The 21,458-nt window shown below is 33.8% G+C and overlaps 1 protein-coding gene across 1 annotated transcript; it reads left to right on the top strand.

The window, feature by feature from the left end:
- Positions 1 to 5,808: 5,808 nt before the first annotated feature.
- Positions 5,809 to 17,133, top strand: LOC147393703 (acyl-CoA hydrolase 2-like). The gene is made up of 18 exons (XM_086455884.1): positions 5,809 to 5,966; positions 6,169 to 6,261; positions 6,367 to 6,434; positions 6,527 to 6,608; positions 7,922 to 7,968; positions 8,113 to 8,238; positions 9,395 to 9,472; positions 10,123 to 10,210; positions 11,708 to 11,820; positions 12,732 to 12,794; positions 12,875 to 12,930; positions 14,321 to 14,425; positions 14,570 to 14,626; positions 15,257 to 15,358; positions 15,666 to 15,714; positions 16,390 to 16,458; positions 16,559 to 16,640; positions 16,789 to 17,133. Exons 1-17 carry the CDS (start codon positions 5,951 to 5,953, stop codon positions 16,634 to 16,636), a joined length of 1,290 nt encoding a protein of 429 aa, XP_086312010.1. The 5' UTR covers positions 5,809 to 5,950; the 3' UTR covers positions 16,637 to 16,640; positions 16,789 to 17,133.
- The last annotated feature ends 4,325 nt before the right edge of the window (positions 17,134 to 21,458 follow it).

Raw genomic sequence — 21,458 nt, 5'->3', positions numbered from 1 at the left:
TGTCCAACTTTATTTATTACACCCCAAGTAAAATATATAAAGTTTGTTATTGGCAACCCAAGTTTACTTGTTACATCTCAAGTTAAATATTTAAAAATATATATATATTTGCTATTAGTGGCAACTCAATTTTATTTTTTACACCCCAATTTAAATAAAAATCCACCAATTGTATGAGAAATCAAATTTGATATATTTTTTATTATAATTTTTTGTCGAATTTAGTCGAATAATTGATTAAATCTGAGTTTAAAATATATTTTTAAATATTTAATAAAAATAATTAAAAATATTGAATAATAATAATTAAAAATAAATAAGGGGAAAAATTATATTTAAAATATATTTTTTATTGAAAAAAAAAAATTAAGAATGGCATTTATGTAAAATGATGGGGACACAATTGGTATTTGTACAAGGTGAATAGTGAAACAGAGATCATCTCTATTTTTTCCTTTGTCTCCAATTTTAAATACGTGAATAGTAATTTAGAGGGGTGTGTTAGAAATTAAGAGATCGGTTGGAATTTAATTCGGAGGTCTCTATCTCTAAATATATAAATATAGAGACCGGTTGGAGTTGCTCTTAGAGAAACTCGAATTTGAATAAGACAAGTGAAAATGATGATTAACAATAATGAACTTTAAACTTGCAGAGCTTCAATGATATATTTTTTTAATGTTTTTTAAGAGAAAAAAGTTTAAAAAGCAAAAAAAAAAAAAGTGCCTTTCCATTTTTTAAAGATTTAAAAATGGAAAAATAAAATAAAAAATATATTAGCACACCAACTTTTACTTATAACATAAAGATCTATATGTATAATAATCTTTGATTATACATATGACTAATGATTTTCTAACGCCCCCCTCTGACATACGCCCCTATCACATAATCATAGATCATTTGTCTCGGGATACATAGAATCATACAATCTTTTTATTGTGTATCTCGATGCAAATGATCTATGATTTTGTAATGAGAGTGTTAGATTATCACGACTATACATATGGATTGTTGTGTTATAAGTAAAAGTTGGTGTGTTAATAGAAGTTCTAAAAAAATTTAGAGAATCACATAAGCATATATTTTATTTATTTTGATTATTTTACTTAAAAAAATAATAGTATTTTTATATTAATGTTGAAGTGAACTCACTAGAGGACATCTTGACATGGTGGCTTGCGCATGCCTATAAGTGTGTTTTCTCTAAGATATGAGTAAACATCTATATACATGCGCGCACCATCACATCAAGGTGTCCCCCACTGAGGTCACTCCAACACAACTCGTATTTTTATTATTAACTTTTGAGAAAAAAAAAATGCTAAAGTGACCTCAGGTTGGAATCTCATATCGTACTTTTTGACCTGAAAGTGTATGGGAACCATAAATGTTTTTCATCGAAATATGAGTGAAAAAGATCTATAATTCCTATCCACTTTCATGTCAAGAAGTGTGATATGAAGCTCCAGCTTGAGGTCATTCCAGCACGACTCAATAAATAACTGAAAAACTCACCATCAAATTGACAATTGAGATGTTGAAGTTCTCAACAAAAAATGTTAAAGTCGTGAACTAACTTTCGTACAACATTGCCTTGCACTTACGTGACAGTGTTTATTGAACCATAGATGTTTTCCTCGAGATACTTGTAAAAAATGTTCTCGAAAAAAGTATTTACAGTCTGTACACACTGCCACATAAGCACATTGTTGAACGTAGTGTTGTATGAAGTCAGTGTAGAATGACTCTTCATAGAGATAAGAGTTCTGATTTCTAGAAAAATTGTGTTTTTTTTTTACTTTTATCTCAACCATAGTTTAAATGAAGAGAAGAGACCGAAGTAAATTTGTCACACATTAATCATGTGTTTAAAGACACCAAACCACGGTTCCTTGTAAAATCCGGTGACTTGTCTTGTCTCATAAGGCCCCCCCAACGACCAATTATACCAAGTTGACTCATCCAATTCCAGACGTCGTGAATGACTCAAGTTGTTTAAATTAATTTAAGGGCATGTTTGATTGCAGAGAAAATATTTACCTCACAAATCATGTTTGTCAAGCAAATGATATACCAACAAATCCTTTTCTATTGTTTGAGCACATTGTGAAAAATCACATATAAAAATCTCTTTGGATGACTTTCGTGTGGGACTAAGATAGGGATGTTAACGGATAGCCGAAAATTTGAATTTGAAAATTGAGATATTATCCGAAAATTTTGGATATCAAATTCGAATTCGGATCGTTTTATATATTCAAATCCTTATCAGATACAGATTTAGATATTAACATTTCGAATCTGATAATATTCGATTCAAAATAATATATAATATATATTATTTTGTTTGATTAATTTTTTATATAAATAGTATAATATCATTATTTTTTTAATAATGAAAAATCAATTGGATAAGAAAAAATTATGTTTTTTTTTTTTAAGTATACAAATTATTCGAATTCTAATCGGATTCGAATTTGTATAGAGTTTTAAAATGTCTGTTGGATTCGAATTCAAATATCAAATAAAAATTTTAGATTTGGATTCAGATATTACTGTATCCGAACCAATATGCATCCATTGACATCCCTAGGCTAAGATCATCTGCAATGGACAAGTTAGTGGATGCGTTAGTGTCAGAAGCTAAAATTTAGCCAATAAAATTACTCCAACAGATGAGTTAGTGGACTTGTTAAGTGTGTCAGATGTTAATGTGTGTGTTAACTGTGACTAACAGTTTGTCTAATCATTTTAGCTTTGCTAATGTATTAGTTTTGAAAACAATAGTCAACAATGACTATTTTGTTAGTTTTTTTTTTATTATTATTATAAAAAAATAACATTTACAAAAAGGTGGCTTAACATGTGTGCACTAGTGTGTATGTTGGAGTTCTTGAACATGTAAAGTAAATTCACTTGTTAAAAATGGGTTAACAAAAGTGCCTACGTGGCATCTTTAACATGTTGATTTTAACATCTTCATTGGAGATGTTCTAATGGTTTACATTTCCCATCTCATGAAAAATACTTTTCGCTCTGCCTAATTCTATTATAGGAATTGAGTCAAATACAAAACGACAAACTCCAATATTTAATTCATTACGGTATTTTCAAATTGAGTGTTGATAATTTGATGTACTTTTGGTGCACGATGACGTGAAAGCACATAACTCATTAAAAAAAAGAGAGAGAGTTTCTCTCTCTTGTTCGTTCTCCGCCCATATATTAATTTTTTTAGATTCAAATCTTAAAAAGGATCGTTGGCCCCACATTCATTATTACATTGACAATCTAACAACACAACCATCTAGATTTCATGAAAATATTCATATTAAAAATAAATAAATAAAAGAATTAAAAATAATTGTTTTTCGAGCTCGAGCCTAGGTGTTTAAAACGGACGGCTATCGAGTACCAAATTTTAAAATAAAATTCAACAGCGAAAATATAATTTATTTATTTATTTATTTTTCATTTTTTTTAAAGTTAATATAATTTTATCCTTTACAACTCTATTTCATCAACCACCAGATGGGTGGTCGAGTGGTAGCACTTCAGGGTCAAGGGGTGTGCTCCTCTTGTGATTTCAAGTTCGATTCCCACCGACTACTAATATCAGTGGTCACAGACTACAGGATTAAAAACCATGTTTCGCAAGTCTTGTTCAGAAAGGAGGGAATAGTTGGTGTGCGCAAACTAGTCAAGATACCTTTTTAATAATAATAAATAAATAAATAATTCATTTCATCGAATCATGATGATTTTAAATGCTACAAAGTGATCAGATCTAAAAGTTTATTTTTTTTCACCATGAGCAGGAAAGATAAACTCTCTTTCTCTCTCTCTCTTTTCATTTTTACTAAGTTATAAAAATGAGTTATGTACTTTCATGTCATAAAGTACGCATATTATCAACACTCTTCCAACATGTAGGCCATCATTGAACTCACGTTGGACACACCACACAGTGATGCATGCACCACGTGCCTTGTAAGTGGTAGTTGCAACTCCATGGAACATGATAATTAGAGTTGTAGGAGATGTAAACTCTTGGCTCTTTATGACCCAAACGAGTTGAATTGAGGCTTGAGAGCAACCATTACCAAACTCCTTAATTCAAGCCGGCTCCAGCGACGATGGTGTGTTCGGGCTGATGGTAATTCGGTCCAACTAGCCTTACTAAGTACGTAGGGATTTCATTCTCACTAAGGTCCTTGACCGCAAATTGTGGCATCTAAAATCATGATTTGATGCTTTAGGGTTGATAAGGACAAAATTCTATATACTTTGAAAAAAATAGGTTATTTTTCACCTCTGAATTTTAATTTTAAATTTGAGAGTTACTTAAAATTTTGGTAATCGTCCATTTTCAAAATCCTGAATTAATTCCTAAGAAAATTATTTTGTGATTTTTTTCTTTAGAAAATGTTGAAGTAACATTGAAATTGACATTGTTTAGGACATTGGTGACATGGATGTATCTATATAACTATAGATGCTTTTCACCGAGAAACGAGTGAGAAGTATCTATGGTTTTGTGCAGTACATAGCAATGACTCAAACAATGTCAATTTCAATGTTACTCTAGTTTGGCTCTTTTATTTTTTAATGTGAGTTTTTCCTTGAAATCTAGAGGGTTTTATTGGTGGATTGTTAATATGGTAAATCATTTGAACAAAACAACCTTCAATAAGGTTTATAATCTTTACAAAGTTAGTTAGAGAAACATTTTCCTTACTAAGATAGTAAGATTTTAAGCATTACTATGGATTGTTTTGCTCAAATATTTCAGTAATCCAACAGCACAATACTCTAAGTTTCTTCAAAAAATTTAGACCCAACCTTTTTTGTTTTTTCCCAAAAAATGTTTTCTTTGAAATTAGTCAAAGACTTTGAAAATGAACAGCTGCTGAATTCCACACATCTCCCAAACTTCAAATTGAAATTCAACCAAATTATTTCTTTTCAAAGTTGAAAGAGTTTTTCCCTCTATAACCTTGAAGCATCGGATCATGTTTTTAGATGCGACTAGGTGAGTCAAAGGAACTGTAGGTTATATTTGAATTGAGAGAAGAGAAATTCATTAAGATAAGAGAAGAGAAGAGAAATTCAAATTCTATTCATTATGTTTGGATTGGCAAGAGAGAACTTGAGACAACTTTGAAATTTTAAAATATCTTAAAAGAGATCTTGGGATAGAATTGAAATTATAAAATATTTTAAAAAAATTTCTCTCCTCTTCTGATTCTTTTGGGAGACGTTTTTTTTCTTTGCTCTTCTCTTTAATTCTTTTCTTTTCTCTCCCCACTTAACAATCCAAACAGCAAAAATGGAGAGGAACTCATTTATTTTCACTTCTCTTCTCTCCGCTTCTCTCAATCCAAAGACAGCATTAGTAAGGGTGAAATCCTTACTAACTTAGTAAGGGTAGTCGGACTCGCATCCTTATCACGGTTCGTCCATCTGATCAGAGATATTGGCAGTCAAGTTCGAAAAGCAGTTACATTTAAGAAAATTATAGCATCATCCCGAGTGTCGATCCTCCCTAGATCTAATCCAACGGATGGTCTTCAAGTTCGTTCTTCGAATATCGATGATCATCCCTAGGTCTATACATGAGAATGATTGTAAGTCTGTTTTATGGGTCTTGTGTGTGTGTGCCCTCGTTAAACGTGCAATAAATTCATTTTGAAAATTGGATTTTGTACCGAAAACGGCCTCGAAAAAAACTACTTTTTTACTAAAATACCCTAAGATTCCAATTTTCGAAGTGAATTTATTGCACGTTAACGTATGCACTAAGGGCACAAGTTAACAAAATTCCCGTTTTATTTTCTTATTTATATTGCAAGTCGCAACAGAAAACTATAAAAAGAACCCGAAAAAGTCGGATAGAGAGAGACTGAAGTTCTTCAATCCAATCCAATTGCAGCTTCAGAACCTTCAAATGGACACCGAAGAAGGTGAATCAAACAACCCTAATTTTCGATAATATCTCTTCGATTTTAGACATTCTGTTAATCTGTCAGTTGTTTTAAATATATGTTTAACGACATTTCTTGTTCAATCTATCACAAATTCACAATCTCTTGTATGAATTTCCCAAATTATCTATAATTTTTGCTGATTTTTTTGTTTTTTTTTCAATCTCTGTTGGAAGAGCAGTGATCGAATTTCTTGGTCACGTTCCTTTACTACAGAGGCTCCCAAGTTCATCTCTCAAGAAGATTGCCGAAGTCATTCGAATCAAACGTTACAGTGAGAAGAGATTCGTCTTATTTTACTCTTTTTTTTATCTTTAAATGACAGAAATTTGGCCATTATACTGTTAATCCTTGCTTTGTTTGGGATTTTGTGTTGTAGATTGCAGAGAGTACGTCGTTCGAGAAGGGGAAATTGGGGATGGAATTTATTTCATTTGGGAGGGAGAGGCAAGTTCTTATTTTTATTCTCAGTTGTAGATAAGATCAATTTTAACAAGATATGTGGAACACGTGGTTTACTTCTAACACATGATTGGCAGGCTGAGGTTTGTGGATCTTTCAATGTGGAAGAAGAAAATGCTTCAGATTTTCATTTGAAACCATATGATTATTTTGGTTATGGTGAGAAGCAGACTTCTTTGTTCATTTAAGTCGAATTAACCTACTTATTGCATATCGTGCTTCCGATGCCATTTTTTTTTCTTCGGTTCAAGCTTTACATGTTTGGTAAAAATCCAGAAATGGATAGACCTTTTGGTCAAATTACATGTGTGTGTGTGTGATACCCCAGTTAAGTCCTGTGACCCTCTTATATTCTCGTGTGTGTATGTAATCATTTGACCAAAAAATTACATAATATATGTTCCTTTTGGTAAGTATAAAAACCATTAGAATGAAATAGAAGAGTGCAAAGCAGGATGTTGAGGAGAATCAAAGAAAACAAAACAAACTTGTTAACCAACCATCTACTCCAAAAGACCGATCTGTTGGAGAGGGGGAGAAATATGAATATAAAAGGGTCACAAAACTTAATTGGGGTACGAGTCGTACGACACACCTGGGAGTGGAGGAAAATATGCACTCAAAACACTCCCCCTCACCCATAAGGTTGGAAAGAATAGAACCCCTGACCTATGCGAACCTAGCGCTTTGATAACATGTTGACCAACCAACTACTCCAAAAGATCGATCTGTTGGAGAGGGGGAGAACTATGAATATAAGAGGGTCACAGTGCTTAACTGGGGTATGTCACACTCGAGAGTGGAGGAAAATATACATTAAAAAAAACAGACATCATAGGTTGCAGAATTAGTAGGTTTTTTTAACTGTCGCCATCGTCTAATATATTAAGGTTTAGCACTGTTCACATTGTTCTCATGATTTTACGATTGACCAGTCAGTTTTTAGCTCTTTAAATGACTGCTAGGTGGTCTTGGTTCATCATCACTCGTTGTCATTGGCTACACCTTATCCCAATTAATGGGTTGGCAAAGTCAATGGTTTCGTATCCATATTATAGTTTTGGCTTCATTTCACGCTGACTGTCTACCTGATACAACCGTCCTTTGTCCGTGATTGGGAGTGGCTAAATGATCTAATGTGACCCTCGATATGCTTACAATCTGAATAATTTACTAAAAGAATGACAATGCATCTTTACAGTGTGGTGTATTAACAATGTTGGATTGTATTATGTTATAATGTGTCGTGCAATTAAATTTGGTTCTACAACATGATTAACCCAATGGTAATCATATTTCAGCTTCTTTTTCAGAGAGAATACCAAAATTTTAAATATTACCATGATCCCTTTTGGCGATTGACTGCTTGTAGTTAAAGTATATTGCTATTGCTAATATTGATTATGGTTTTATTATCTATAATTCTAATATTTTAGTCTTTAATGGATGTCCTTGATTCTATGATTTTATAGGTATTGCAACATATGTTCATCAGGCTGATGTAATTGCTTTGTCTAAGGTAGCTGGTTTTTTCTAGAAAAACTGCAGTACTTTGCTGTGTCAATTGCATATTTGATTTTTACGGATAAAAGAACATTGAATCTATATTACATGGCCTCATACTGCTCCTAGTATTTTTCTGATGCATTGTTAATGATGGCAGCTGACCTGCTTGGTGCTGCCCCATAAATATAGTACTTTGTTGCAGCCAAAATCAATATGGAATGCGGATGAAACACATGAAACATGTTCAATGCTGGAGCATATACTGCAGTTGGATCCAATAGAAGTATGCTAAATTATGCTAATGCGATATTTTTAATATTTGGAGCTAATAGTACTTAAGCTTTAGATTATTATGAATGTTTGAATTGATTGGATGTCTCAGCTAGTCATGTTTGCATATTTTTGTTTTTGATTAGTGTTTTATTTAAATTCTTATACATAAATATGTACCTGATTTCTTGATAAACTGTTGGAAATCCGTATCTGATATTTGTAGTCCATCTCCCATCATTTTTAATGCATGGTCAGAGACGTGGATTTGTGTTTGCGTTGCCTGTTCATAACCTCCATTACAATTGTGTTAACTTCACCATGTAAATATTAGAGAAAGAGTGGACTTTGGAAATAATGAGCCAAACTATTTTTGATAATCATTTGTGATATCGAACTACAAAGTACAAACAATAAATTATGTTGTAAAATTTCTCCAATTTAGCAGGATAGTACCAACTGAAGTGCAACTTCACCAAGTACTTGATCGGCTATCTCTTGCCCATGATGATGCTCATTCGACAGACTGTGAGAACTCATTACACTTCTCACTCTGGCATGATGGTCTTGTAGAAGTTTTTTGAGTAGGGTCCTCCAGATCTGCATGGTAAAGCTTGAGAGTATATTACAGGAATACTTGTACCAAGTGTAAGGTACCCTCTCACATGCTTGCAAGACATCCCTTACTATTCGTCCCCAAGCCCTCAAACTGATGTGGATGAATCATGTTAGCTATCAGTATTGCCTTGAAAACATGAGGGTTTGAAGGACCCCTCGATGAAGTGGCAGTCGACCTACATATGCACCAGCGCCATTGTACACTTATGAACCATTGATTAGATGTATTCTTGACCCCTTAAGAATTGTTACATGTCATATATGTGCACATTCACTATATGTATTGTATAGATACATGCCATGTATATATATTGTATGTTATTTCTTGAGACAGGTTGGCCAGGGGACCCTGAAGTTGGTAAACTTATTAATTGGATCCTTGAGTTAGGTTGTGATATCGTAGATGCATCATGTTTCTTATAGAATGATAAGACTATGAACAATTCATATTCTCATGCATATTTTGATAATTTGTTTATACTTAATACTCATTTTCTTGCTTTCTTTGTTTTTTTTTTCTTTTTCTTTTTCTTTTTCTGTTTGTTTTGAAGGTGAATATATTTCGTGGATTCACCTTGCCTGATGCTCCAAGATTTGCACAGGTTTTTGGAGGACAATTTATTGGGCAGGCATGGTTCATCCCCTTTGTACTCTAATTTGTTGTAATACTAGCATGTTTTCTGTAAGTTCTTTTGTTGCACTTGATCTAAACTAATTGTATAGGAACATATGCATGAGCTAAAATTTCTGATTGTCCAAATGCTTACATGCTAAATCCAAGGTCAAGAACTTGGAACTTGTGCCCGATGCCATGAGAAGCCCTTAAAACACTCATAGACAACAGAATAACATAGATGAATTCATAATAATTTCTTCTGTTAGTTTAGATTGTCAGGATTGGCTTTTTTTCCTTTTCCCTTTGACTTAAAAACCCTTGATATTATGATATAAATGATTTCTTAATTATTATGTTTTGCTTTTCTGCCCATATGGTGGGCCCAAAAATTCAAGCACATTATAATGTCTTTGTCTTTCCATTGCCATTCATTTTTGCAGCCAACAATCAAATTAAATTTGGTATCAATATTTCTTCCTACTTCCTTATATTTTCTGCTAAACTGCTAAGCTCAGTTTCTCTGTGAATATTTGTTTGTTTGTCAGAATGGTCTAAGTTTAATTGAGTTGAAGTGAAGGCATTAGTTGTGCCGTGAAATTTGTTTTATTCCAAGTTTATTAACGTCCTGACTCCTGACTCATGATAATGTTCTATGATTTGCAGGCATTGGCCGCGGCTTCGAAAACAGTTGATTGCCTTAAAGTTGTGCATAGTTTGCACTGCTATTTCCTTCTTGCTGGGGACCTTGGCAGTAAGTGCATTTTCTATCATCTAGAGTGAACAGTGAAATATTACCTATGATTTTTTGTTTTCGATTCTGATGGTGCCTTCTATTTAACTATGCTACTAACATGTTTCTTGGTGTCTGATAGTCTGACACATGAGGAGTGCAACACGACACCTTCAAGAAATTCAAAATGCACACACCTATGTCATCCTCCTTTATCCCCTTTGTCTTCCTGTCTACTTAGAGTACCATCATAGTCCACAAAATTATGGCCTCAAAGCCTTGCCAGCCACCTGGTTTCTCAAATGAGGTGTTATAATCCTTGGACAAATGCTCGTTGAGCGCCCTAGCTCTTATAACTCATACCTTATATTCCTCATAAAAGTATCCCTTACAACTTTCCTCTATTGTGAGCCTATTTTTACTTCAATTGTAGTGCTTGCGTCTATATCTCTGACATATATTTTAAGAGCTCTCAAGAAAAGAAGAAACATGCATCAGGATCGACTAGTCCCCTTTTACAATATCCTGATGTGTTGAAAGCCTTCCCATAAATGTTGGTTATGAATTCTTCCTGTGAAATAGCTGAACAATTAATGTGGTGTACCTTGAGAATATGTGCCCCATATTTTCTCACTATTCCATTGAGATGACAGTAATGCGTCTTAGATGCCAGTAGGTTCACCTTGATATAATATTTTCTGCCAGGAAAATGAGCCTCCCCTTTCCATGAATGCTCATGCAACACCCTCCCCCAAGAACACTATGTATTATTCTTAAGGTACAACAATCTAGAGAAGCAATGACCTCTCCCTCTCTTGACGTTTAGATTGCATCCTTGATTTGGTTAGAAATTGAATGTCTTGGATTCAATAAACAGGATGTGTTTGGGAGATAGGGCATTTTTTAGTTCAGAAAATTTTCTCTCGCCTTTTCTTCCCTCCTATTTCCGACTTTTTCTAATAATTATTCTCACCTTATTTTATAAGTACAATTTCTTCTATTACCAACGAAGCAACAACAGGGAAAGGAAGTTAGGGAGGGAGTACCTAATAAGACACAAAACACAACATTAAAGCATAAACAAGGAAAAATATTACCGGAGAAAATACCAACTTCCTCCAATTTTATTGTCTTAGTTAAACTTTTACATATACAGAGAGTACTCAACTACATAATTGACAAAATTTTGAGGCGATGAAGTAATAAATTTCTCATAGAATTTTGATGTTGTCAATTTTTTTTTTTGGCCGGGGGGGGGGGGGGGGTGTTGGGGACTTAAAATAACCTTGATGGCCAAAAAAAAAGTTTGAGATGTTGCTATGATACTCATTCATTACTCCTATGTCTGTTAAATTAATATTAAATATAATTTATCCTTATTTAGTTGCATATGTTGCTAGTTGCGACTTTGATTAGAAATGGTAGAGCATCTACCTAAATTTGGTACAAGTGGACCTTTTTATTTGAGATAAGAAACCTGTATAGCCTCATCTAATCTATTCATATATATATTTTCAGTGCCGATTGTATACCTGGTCCATCGTCTACGTGATGGGAATAGCTTTGCTACCCGACGAGTAGATGCAACACAAAAAGGACAAGTCGTATTCACTTTGCTTGCTTCATTTCAAGTAATGTGCTTTACCCAAGTTATTCATTTGCGTATCAATTTTATCAACTTGTTCAAAAACCACTTTCACAAGTTAGATGTGCTGCTTCTTTTCATCCATCATCTTTTTCTTTAATCCACTCATCCATCTCCGGATCCTCATCTCCAAAATTCTAACACATATACTCAAGATTAAGTGTTAGAATCTCAATGTGAGATATTTCCTATACAATATATAATACCACGGTTTCTGACAATGATACATTATATTGTAGCAGAAGTATAACTAAATATGATACATAAACAAAAGCAAGAGCTCTAACGCACAACTCCCTTTAGTAGGGAATCAATAGTTTTGATCATCTTGAACATTTTGTATTAGCCTAGAGAAGAGCTTTTAGCTCATCTTCTTGTAGGGTTCTTAATGAAATTGCTCAACCGTCAACAAGTCCTATGTTGATCTCCCATCCTTCGCTATGTCTAGTCTTTGGCGAGGACCATCATGATTCTTGTATTGAGGTGTGGTTCAGTCTTGCATCGAAACCTACCATTGTTGTTATTATTTCAAATGACTTTCTTGGTCCAACTCTTTTGTCAGTCCATCGGCGGTATGTTGTGTAGGATATATATGGTTCTTATTTTTTATTTTAAAGTATCATGGGTAAGAAAGCAATTGATCTATAAGGCCATATCAAACTTTATTTGATGATTTTTTTTACGCATTTATAAAATAATTTGCACCCTAGTCCCTAGTGCTAACTCTTTTTCCAGGGGGAAAAAAACTTTTTAGGCGGGTGACGCAGTTTCTTCATATTTTTCTTTATAAATTTGCATTTGATCCATGTTTTCTTACAATGCAGTGGTGAAGCTAGCTTCAATAAGAATGCTTACAAATTCAAGTGAATATGACATTGGGTTAAATTTATTCTACAGAAAGAAGAACAAGGGTTTGAACACCAGGAAGTTACTATGCCATCTGTGCCAGCTCCAGAAACGGTAATTGAATTTTACTTCCGTTAATTTCAATCATTCCAGTATGTATGTTCAAGTGATTGAACTCCAATAATCCGCTGCAGCTTCTATCAATGGAAGGGCTGCGGGAGAGACGTCTTACTGATCCTCGTCTTCCCAGGTTTCCTTCAGATCATAATTTGATTTGATGTACTACTTTTTCCCAAACGTTTCTATGAATTCTACTGGACAGACCAATGTTTTGCTTGTTTCCCTTGTTGTGTACTTCTCCATAATAGTTGCTTCAATATTTCTGCAGTATTGTAGTGAAGTAGGTCTAAAAATGATATATGATTCCACAAATGTTGCAATTTTATATTAGAGTGATTATCTTCAGAGGGATGAATCTGAAAATTTTACTAAGGGAAAATATAATGACTTAGAGACTTTTATTCTCTGTGAACAAAACTTTACTAGATTCTCCATCTTTGGCTCGTTTGTCCCCTTCTTAATCAGCATAAAATGAGTTAAAGAATAAGAGATGTTCTCTACAATAGCTAGGATATAATCTAAGGTATTTGCAGGTCTCCAAGTTCCCTCCATTCTAGAAGCCGAAGAGAGAATGCTGACCAAATCGACTTCAGTCATTTGACCTTGAGAAGCCAATCCCATGTAAATGTAATATCCTATTAGTATTTTGGCCATAACTCTCTCAAAACACTTGTATGACTTAAACATTGACCCAAATAATTCTCTCCCTCGTGAGATTTTATGTAGAAGAAAACACAATATTAAATGGGATGATGTGGAGACAAAAGTAAAAGGACTTAAAGAATAGGAAGAAGAGAAAATAGAGAGTATATGGGAGGCAAAATTGGACGGGAGGGTGGGAGTCAATGGGGTGTGGGATGTTCACAAGGAATTGTACCTAAAATGAATGATGCATTTACTGGGGGGATGTTCACAAGGAATAGTACTTAAAATGAGTGATGCCTTTACTTGGAAGGCTTCTGGAAAAAGCCACTCCTCCCTCTCACAGATGGATTTTTGTACTGGATTTCATTTTCTCATGGGGCTAGGTGGGAAAATGAAATCCACCCTTAGCTAGATTTTTAAATAAGGGTAAATTTCAATGTTCCGTGAAAAAAACCAATCAAACAATGGAAAATGGAAATCCCGTCCATCTTCCATGGGTAATTAAACACCCCTAAGCAGAATGTTGAGTTTGTCTTTAAAATAGAAATGGATTTGAATTGCAAAATAGGACTCAAGTGGCAAACTCCTATGTTTGGGACAAGGCGTAGAAGATTATGATGATGATGTGATGTGACATTCTTGAGGGCAAAGAGAATTCGCTCAATGATGTAGTTATTGCTATCTTGGGCATTTTATTCTTGTGGTGCAAACAGTTTAGAGACTTTAGAGGCCTCTTCTTTGAAGACTTTCTCTTTAGGTGGGACCTAATTTGTAAGGGGAAAGGGTAACTTGTGCTTGTACGGTTGAGGAATATCAGTGATTAAGCTGTGCTTTAAATTTTCTTTTGTTTATAATTAAATGAGTCCTAACAACAGGAATTATCGGAACAAGGTGGCCACGAAAAAGTTCATCCCCTGGCCTGTGGAGGTAAGGTTCTGTGAGCCAAATACCTACACCAACCAGACTAAGACACCACCAAGGTTAGATCCAGTTTCTTACATTCTTTAATATCATGTGTGCTATTGTTTCAGGTCATGTCTTTATGGGGGCTCTTTTTTGATCTCTGGGCTTTACTTTTTCTTATATGTAAAACATCTCTTTTGATGAAAATTGAACTATTGCAGTATAAAGTTCTGGTTTAAAGCAAGGGGAAAACTTTCGGATGACCAGGCTCTACATAGGTGAGTGACAATTACTCAAGATCTTCAAAACTTCCCAAATTAAGTCGTATTTATTCCAAATGCATTGTAACTGGCATTTTTCTTTGCATTCCATGCAGCTATCTATCTTTTAAAAGGTCCCTCATTAGTAGTGGTTATTGTTTTTATTATTTTGGTATCTTGCTTTCTTAGTGAGTGAGGTTGCTTAGCATGCTTTTCAAGATTTGCAACAACAGGAAAGATTTGCTTGTTGTTCGACTCATACTCTTGTTATGCTATCTTAAGTCGGATGAGAAGTTTTTTTTTTCTTTTCAAAATGCAAGTTTGACTCAAAATCTTCCTCAGGATACGTGTGAATTCAGGAAACAAACAAGGAGTAAAAGTCGAACAAAATAAATGGGAAAGATCTTTAAGAATTATTTATATTCTACACAAATATATGTTAGTATAGGCATTTACAGTTTTAGATTAATGTGCCAAATCTGAAATCACTGCAAAGTAAAAAAACACACATAAAGCATATGAACTCCAGCAAATTATAGAATTTTAAGTTTTATATTGGATAAAGGCTATTATTTTCATTTCTCCTAAGTTGAAGACATACTCTTGAACGTATTACTGTGCAACTTTACTCAAATGGTTGTATTGCAGGTGTGTGGTGGCATATATTTCTGATCTTATATTTCTTTCAATAAGCTTGAATCCTCACCGTAGAAGGGGTTTGAAGACAGCATCACTCAGTCTGGACCACTCGTATGTCTACATATCCTTTTTTTATTTTACTATTACAAACTTATAATTAAGTCTTATGTGAGGAAACTATAAGAGAAAATGTGAGTCGAGTCACGTATAATAGTACTTCACTTTTACTATATTTTCATGGTAATTTTTCCTGGATACTATTATATTGCTCTCCTTGTGTTTAGTTTCACACCAATTTCTTTTGCCACGTTCTATGGAGCATGGTCATGTCCTACTTATTAATATGAAACATATTTCTGGCATTATAATGCTCGTTTTATAGGAATCAATATAACTATCTGCCCTTTTCTTTTGTCAGGATGTGGTTTCACAGGTCCGTTAAAGCTGATGACTGGATATTATATGCGGCAAGTATCAGAAACTCTGCTTATTTTCCTGTATTTTGGTGTTGCTTAAGCTAATTAGGTATTGGGCTGGATTTCTTTGACACAAGAGTTTGAATCTCTTTTGAAATCTATTTCTAAAGAATAGAGTCATCAAGATATCTATCTATACAGATAGATGTCGTATTCAATCCAGTAGTGCAAACCAGGGTTACCTAATTCATTGATTTGATACTGAACCGTGAGCGGTTCGAATTGAACCAGTTCTCTCTCAATTCGTGTAATTCAGCAAACTGAGTTTTTCTTCTTCTTTTTTTTCACTTATCCCTCCACATGTTGATAACATTTGAGACAACCCCCCTAAAATCTTAAACTTGTAGATGTCCCTTTGACCTTGGTCTTTATTAAAAGATTGATGAAAAATGACCAAATACCCTCGTCTTCAATCTATAAACAATAGAATTAAACTTTAGATTTATTTTCTTCCCAAAATCTGCCATCTTCAAGTTCTTTCTCACTCTACTCATCACTTGAACCTTCGAATACTTTCATCTCTGTCCACCCCTACGAACTGGGTTCATTCTCGATTGGCGAATCACGAATCGCAAACCCGAATTCGAACCAAGCAAACCCATGAATCAGGTAACATAGGTCCAAACATAGAATCTGTATTCAGGACACTAATGCATCTTCTTACAGGCTGAGAGCCCTTCCGCCAGTAATGCCCGTGGCTTTTGTTTTGGTCGTATGTTTAACAGGAATGGAGAGGTAAATAACTCGCTTGATATTTTTACATCAGATGCTCGAATGTGTTTCTTTTACATTTCCCCCATTACAGAAGTTCAATTTTATCTATGTTGATGGGCAGCTTGTTGTGTCATTAACTCAAGAAGGTCTAATTAGGGAGGCTAAAACACCAAATCCAGAACTGAAATCGAAGCTGTAACATGGTAAATTCATTCTTTCCATATGATGCATTCGTGCACTTAGAACTAAGATTTATTTTTCGATATTAATGATAGTAGATTCGACTATTTTATTTCTGAAAACTAATCTGTTTAGCTCTTAATGCTTTCAGTTTATATGTGATTTCAACAGGTGACCCTTTAAATATGAAGATATCTGAATCCAGAAATTATATTTAATACAAGCATGCAAAAGGGGGAAAAAAATTGCCAATTTGACTGGTTTCAGAGCCAAGAAATAAATGTGTCTGTCGATGATCGTTATGTCGACAGAATACATAGGAGTAATTCTGGTATTGTAGTTCCTTAAGAGTGTTAACTATCGTTGATATGTAGTAGTACAATCTAGACAATTAGGGCATGGGACATGTTCAAGTAGTTCGTTTTTGAAGGACACCATACTTCCCTAACTGAAGAGTACTTCAGGAAATAGATCAATTGAAAGTTTAATTTTGAAGCAATAAGCTGTCAGAGTTTTCATGGATGAGTTCTATTGAAGTTGGATTTTAGAATTATCTTGGAAACGAACAGATTGAGATCTTCTCGGACATTACAACCACACTCTTGGACAATCCAGGAGTGAGATGGCAATGGCATTACAAGTTTACATCATTATCATATAACATTGAGTCGTGATTTTCTGACTTGAAAGTTTTCACTCAGTCGATGTTGCACGTGCATAGAGAATCATAGACCTTTTTCTTCGGGATACACAAGGAAAAAAGATCTATGGTCTGGGCACTTGCCATGTCAACCGAGTGAAAATTTTTCAGTCAGAAAATCATTAGTTCATTCAGATTTCTTATATTGAATTTAAATAAATCTGGACCATCCAATCAAAGAGTGCTTTATCGTTAACTTTGTATATGGATGATACATTGGGATTGTATTGTCAACATGTGGGAGAGATGGGAGTACTTCGGCCAAAACCTTTTGGAATGAAATAATCCACGTTTCCTTGGATAGTTTCTATAGTAGATCTTTCATAGAATATTGTCCCATCTCTGCCATACGTTTCATGAACAACATGAAACCCTTTCCTTACTAACATGGTAAGATTTTTGAACCTTACTAAGGTTCGTTTTTGCTCAAATAGATTATCGCATTAGAAATCCAACACCACAACCCTCTTAAGTTTCAAACTCAGGTCCAAAAATGAAAAAAACAATTTCTTTTAAACTAAATCCAAGGTTTTGAAAATGGATGGCTACCGAATTTCCACTTAACTCCCAAACTTAAAATGAAATTCAACGGGGAAAAATAACTTTTTTTTTTTTTGGGTTTAAAATTCATAAAATTCCATCCTCTGCAACCCTAAGCATGAGATTTTGTTTTTGGATGCCAAGAGGTGAGCCCAAGGATCCTTAGTATGGGTGAAATCCTTACTAAGTAAGGTTAGTAGGACTCGGGGTTATATTTTAAAAAAATGCTAAAGTGATTTGAAACACTACTTGAAGTAACAAGTAGAGAAAGTGTGCATAAAACCATAGATATTTTTCCTCGAGATAGCAAGTCTTATACACTCAAAAAAATTGATGGTTCTCTGCACACAAAGTGCTACTTTGAGTCCTTATAGTTTATGGCCAATATTTCTTTTCTTTACTTGCATAATACATGATAATTGATTGGATTGGAATATCCAATGTAATTTAGGAAAAATTACTTAATAAACCATATGGGAAGGCCATCTTTCTAAATAGACCTTGAATTTTGTTAGTTTAGAAAAGAATAACAAGACCAAAGGCGGCTTACCATAAGTTCGAAAATGTAGGAGTATCTCAAATATTTACCAAAATTTCCATGGATTTTAATAAAATTGAGAGGAGGGGACATATCATCAATTTTAAAACAAAGGGTTTTTTTCAAAATATTCATAAAATATAGGGGGTGTTTAAATCGTTCACAATGTTAAGGGAAGGACCAACAACAGCAGATGGCGGCATGTAATGCCTTTTAAATATCTCAAATCAAATATTCACCAAAATATAAAGGGGTGGGGGTCAACATGTCACAGGGAGCATGTCATTAGTATGGAAACACAAAGGTATGGGGTCTACATCACTATAAAAAAAAATAGTAACAAAGTTCCGATTTGGTAATTATCGGGTGAGGGTGCAATTCAATTATTTCGGAGAAAGTTGAGAAAGTTTCGTAAATAAAAAATAGATTTTTTTTAAGATTATACAACTTTGTTTTTGGATTTCTTACCAAACCCATCACCGTTGATCTCTGTAACACCCTTTCTTCTTCTTGATGTTTGAATGTTGAAAAAATAAAATTTTTGAAGGTAGAGTATAAAAATATTATTATATTCCATGATTAATCTAAGAATTCAAAGTTCGTTGATTTAATTGGCTAACCCTTAATTTGGAGAATTTTACGAATTTTGTGATTGAGCTCTCTTGTCCTATCGCTTGGCTTCGCTCCTCATCTCCAAGTTAGTAGTCTTTAGGGTAAATTATTTTTAATCTATTCAACTTTGTCTTCAATCCATCACCTTCAATGTTTTAGATGAAATCCATGATTTTTTCTACCCAAAATCCATTATTTTATTTCTATCAATATCAAATCTTGTCCTTGAGGTGGTTTTAAAGTTGAAGCTCAATCTCAAGAGGGTGGCTCAATGGCAATTTCAAATCCAATAAGCAGTGAGAGTCTAAAGGTTGTGTGTTCGATACCTAGTATGAGCATTATTTCTCTAGGGCCACTCGTGAGGGCGTACTCACTTACTTGGTCTATATGATGTGTGGGTGTTGCACCTGCCCGGGGGAAGGGTCCCATATGACTTGGTTCCGACCCTCACTCATCTGGTCCTCCTAGCCGGACGTAACTCCAGACACTCCTATTATAAATAAAAAACAAAACTAAACAAAAAACAACAAAACAAATAAGCTCTTTCCCTAAAAGTCTATTATCTTCAAGTTTAACAATCATCCACATTATTATTTTTCTTTCATTAGATGTCTAATTATTTTTATTTGTCCCAACTCCAATGTTGCAATATTGGTTGATTTGCACTTTGGACTACTCTTATACTATACATTAGGGGTGCAACTTGGTTCGGTTTGAGGTCAAATCGAAATCGAACCAACATAGGTCGGTTCGACTAAATAAGCATTAGAACTGAACCAAATTCCATTGGAACCAAACCAATTTGATTTGGTTCGATTCGGTTCAATAGATTGCCAATATTCTATAAATTGTAAGTAATATTTTTTAATGAAAATACAAACATAAAATTTCATACAATAAATCACAAATCTAACCATAAAAAGTCATTAGTTTATTCATAAAAGATCACTACTCTATGTCCTAACTCCAAAAATAATTCATAATAATAATTCTATATATATATATATATATATATATTTATTGCATAGTGGTTCGGTTCTATACAAACTTGATCTGAGAACCGAATCAAATTGACAGGTTCTCCATTTTCGTAACTCGGAATCGAACCGCAACTTATTTCAAACCGAACCAAATCACCTCAAAACTATCGGTTTGATTTGGTTCTTGGTTTGAACCGGATCAAGTTGCACCCCTACTATACACCGTCACTCATGAGATAACGACATAAGAACCGAATTAGCTCTCATATCTCTGCCACCTTTTACATGGACCATGCTCCATGGGCCCTGTTCATTTGAATCCCTTTATCAGCCCGATCCATTATAAAAAGTCTTCAGATTTAAACGAATAGAAATCACTTAGTCAAGCTCAAGCTTTCATGTGGAGTACCACTACGTGGTGCCACGTGGAATTTATTAAATTTTTTTAAAAAAAGGGTGATGTAGACAAACAGAGACACCTTTGAGGTTTTGTTAATTAATGTATTTGAGGTGCTCCTCTGTTTTCAAAATGATGACATGCTTCTTGACAACAGTCTTCTTTGAGGTATTAATAAAATGACCTAAATGCCTTTTTTTTTTCTCACTCTTTGAACAAGGACTAACAATGGGTCAGATCTTATTCGATTCACAATCCATTTCGATCCAAATAAATAGGATTCAGATTTATAGGTTGGCTTTTCGAGGTCAGATTCGGATAAAAAATATTTGGATTGAAAATTACAAATTCAACAAATTTTCTGTTCGATTTTAGATTAACCACAAACCAATCTGATAAAAATCCAAACCAAATTTAATTATACGTTTTTTTATTTATTAAAAATTTCTCATACATATTACATACCCTCTCTTCTTAGTTCTCTTTCAATCTCTCACTATGAGCAATGACTTAACTCTTAAGTATTACTTAACTTCTCTAAAAGGCAAATACCTCACTTAAACCAACGACAACCCTTCAAAAAGGGAGAGGTCTTGAATTCAAGCACTCTCATTGACCATTCACAAGAATTCATGATTTATCTGTGTAATTTGTGGGATATTACATGAACCCGAAAGATTTGGGTAAGATATGATGCTTGTTGCCTCGCCCCTGCTAATTAAGCATATGATTCGAAAATTATGTCATTTAAAAAAAAAAAAAACTCACTTAAAAGAAGAAAATATTGATTATTTTTGGCAAAATTTTTAAAGACGTATGGATTGCTGATTAGGTTGAATATGTTAAAATTTTATCTGAGATCGAAAATTTTACAAAAAATGGATTTTTGATAGAAAAATTCAAGAATGAAAGAAAAAGGCATTTAAGCCTACATTCAATGTGAATGTCTTAAATATTCAAGAAGCCCAAGGAGGGGTATTGTACATTTGAACTTTCTCTTTTTCAAAAAAAGAAAAAAATGGGAGGGTAATATTGTCTTTTCAAACCTGTTTTGAGAAAAGCTATTGCATTTGT

Source organism: Akebia trifoliata, chromosome 10 (assembly GCF_017979445.1).
Source record: "Akebia trifoliata isolate Shusen 1 chromosome 10, ASM1797944v1, whole genome shotgun sequence".
NCBI classification, from domain to species: Eukaryota; Viridiplantae; Streptophyta; class Magnoliopsida; order Ranunculales; family Lardizabalaceae; genus Akebia; species Akebia trifoliata.
This window is presented reverse-complemented; position numbering and strand designations above follow the sequence as displayed.

What these genes read in the sequence shown, in the direction of transcription:
- LOC147393703 (XM_086455884.1), top strand. An exon ending in CTTTGCTTGCTTCATTTCAA is followed by an intron (nt 11,821 to 12,731) that starts GTAATGTGCTTT and finishes TTTATTCTACAG; the next exon opens with AAAGAAGAACAAGGGTTTGA. An exon ending in CAGACTAAGACACCACCAAG is followed by an intron (nt 14,426 to 14,569) that starts GTTAGATCCAGT and finishes GAACTATTGCAG; the next exon opens with TATAAAGTTCTGGTTTAAAG.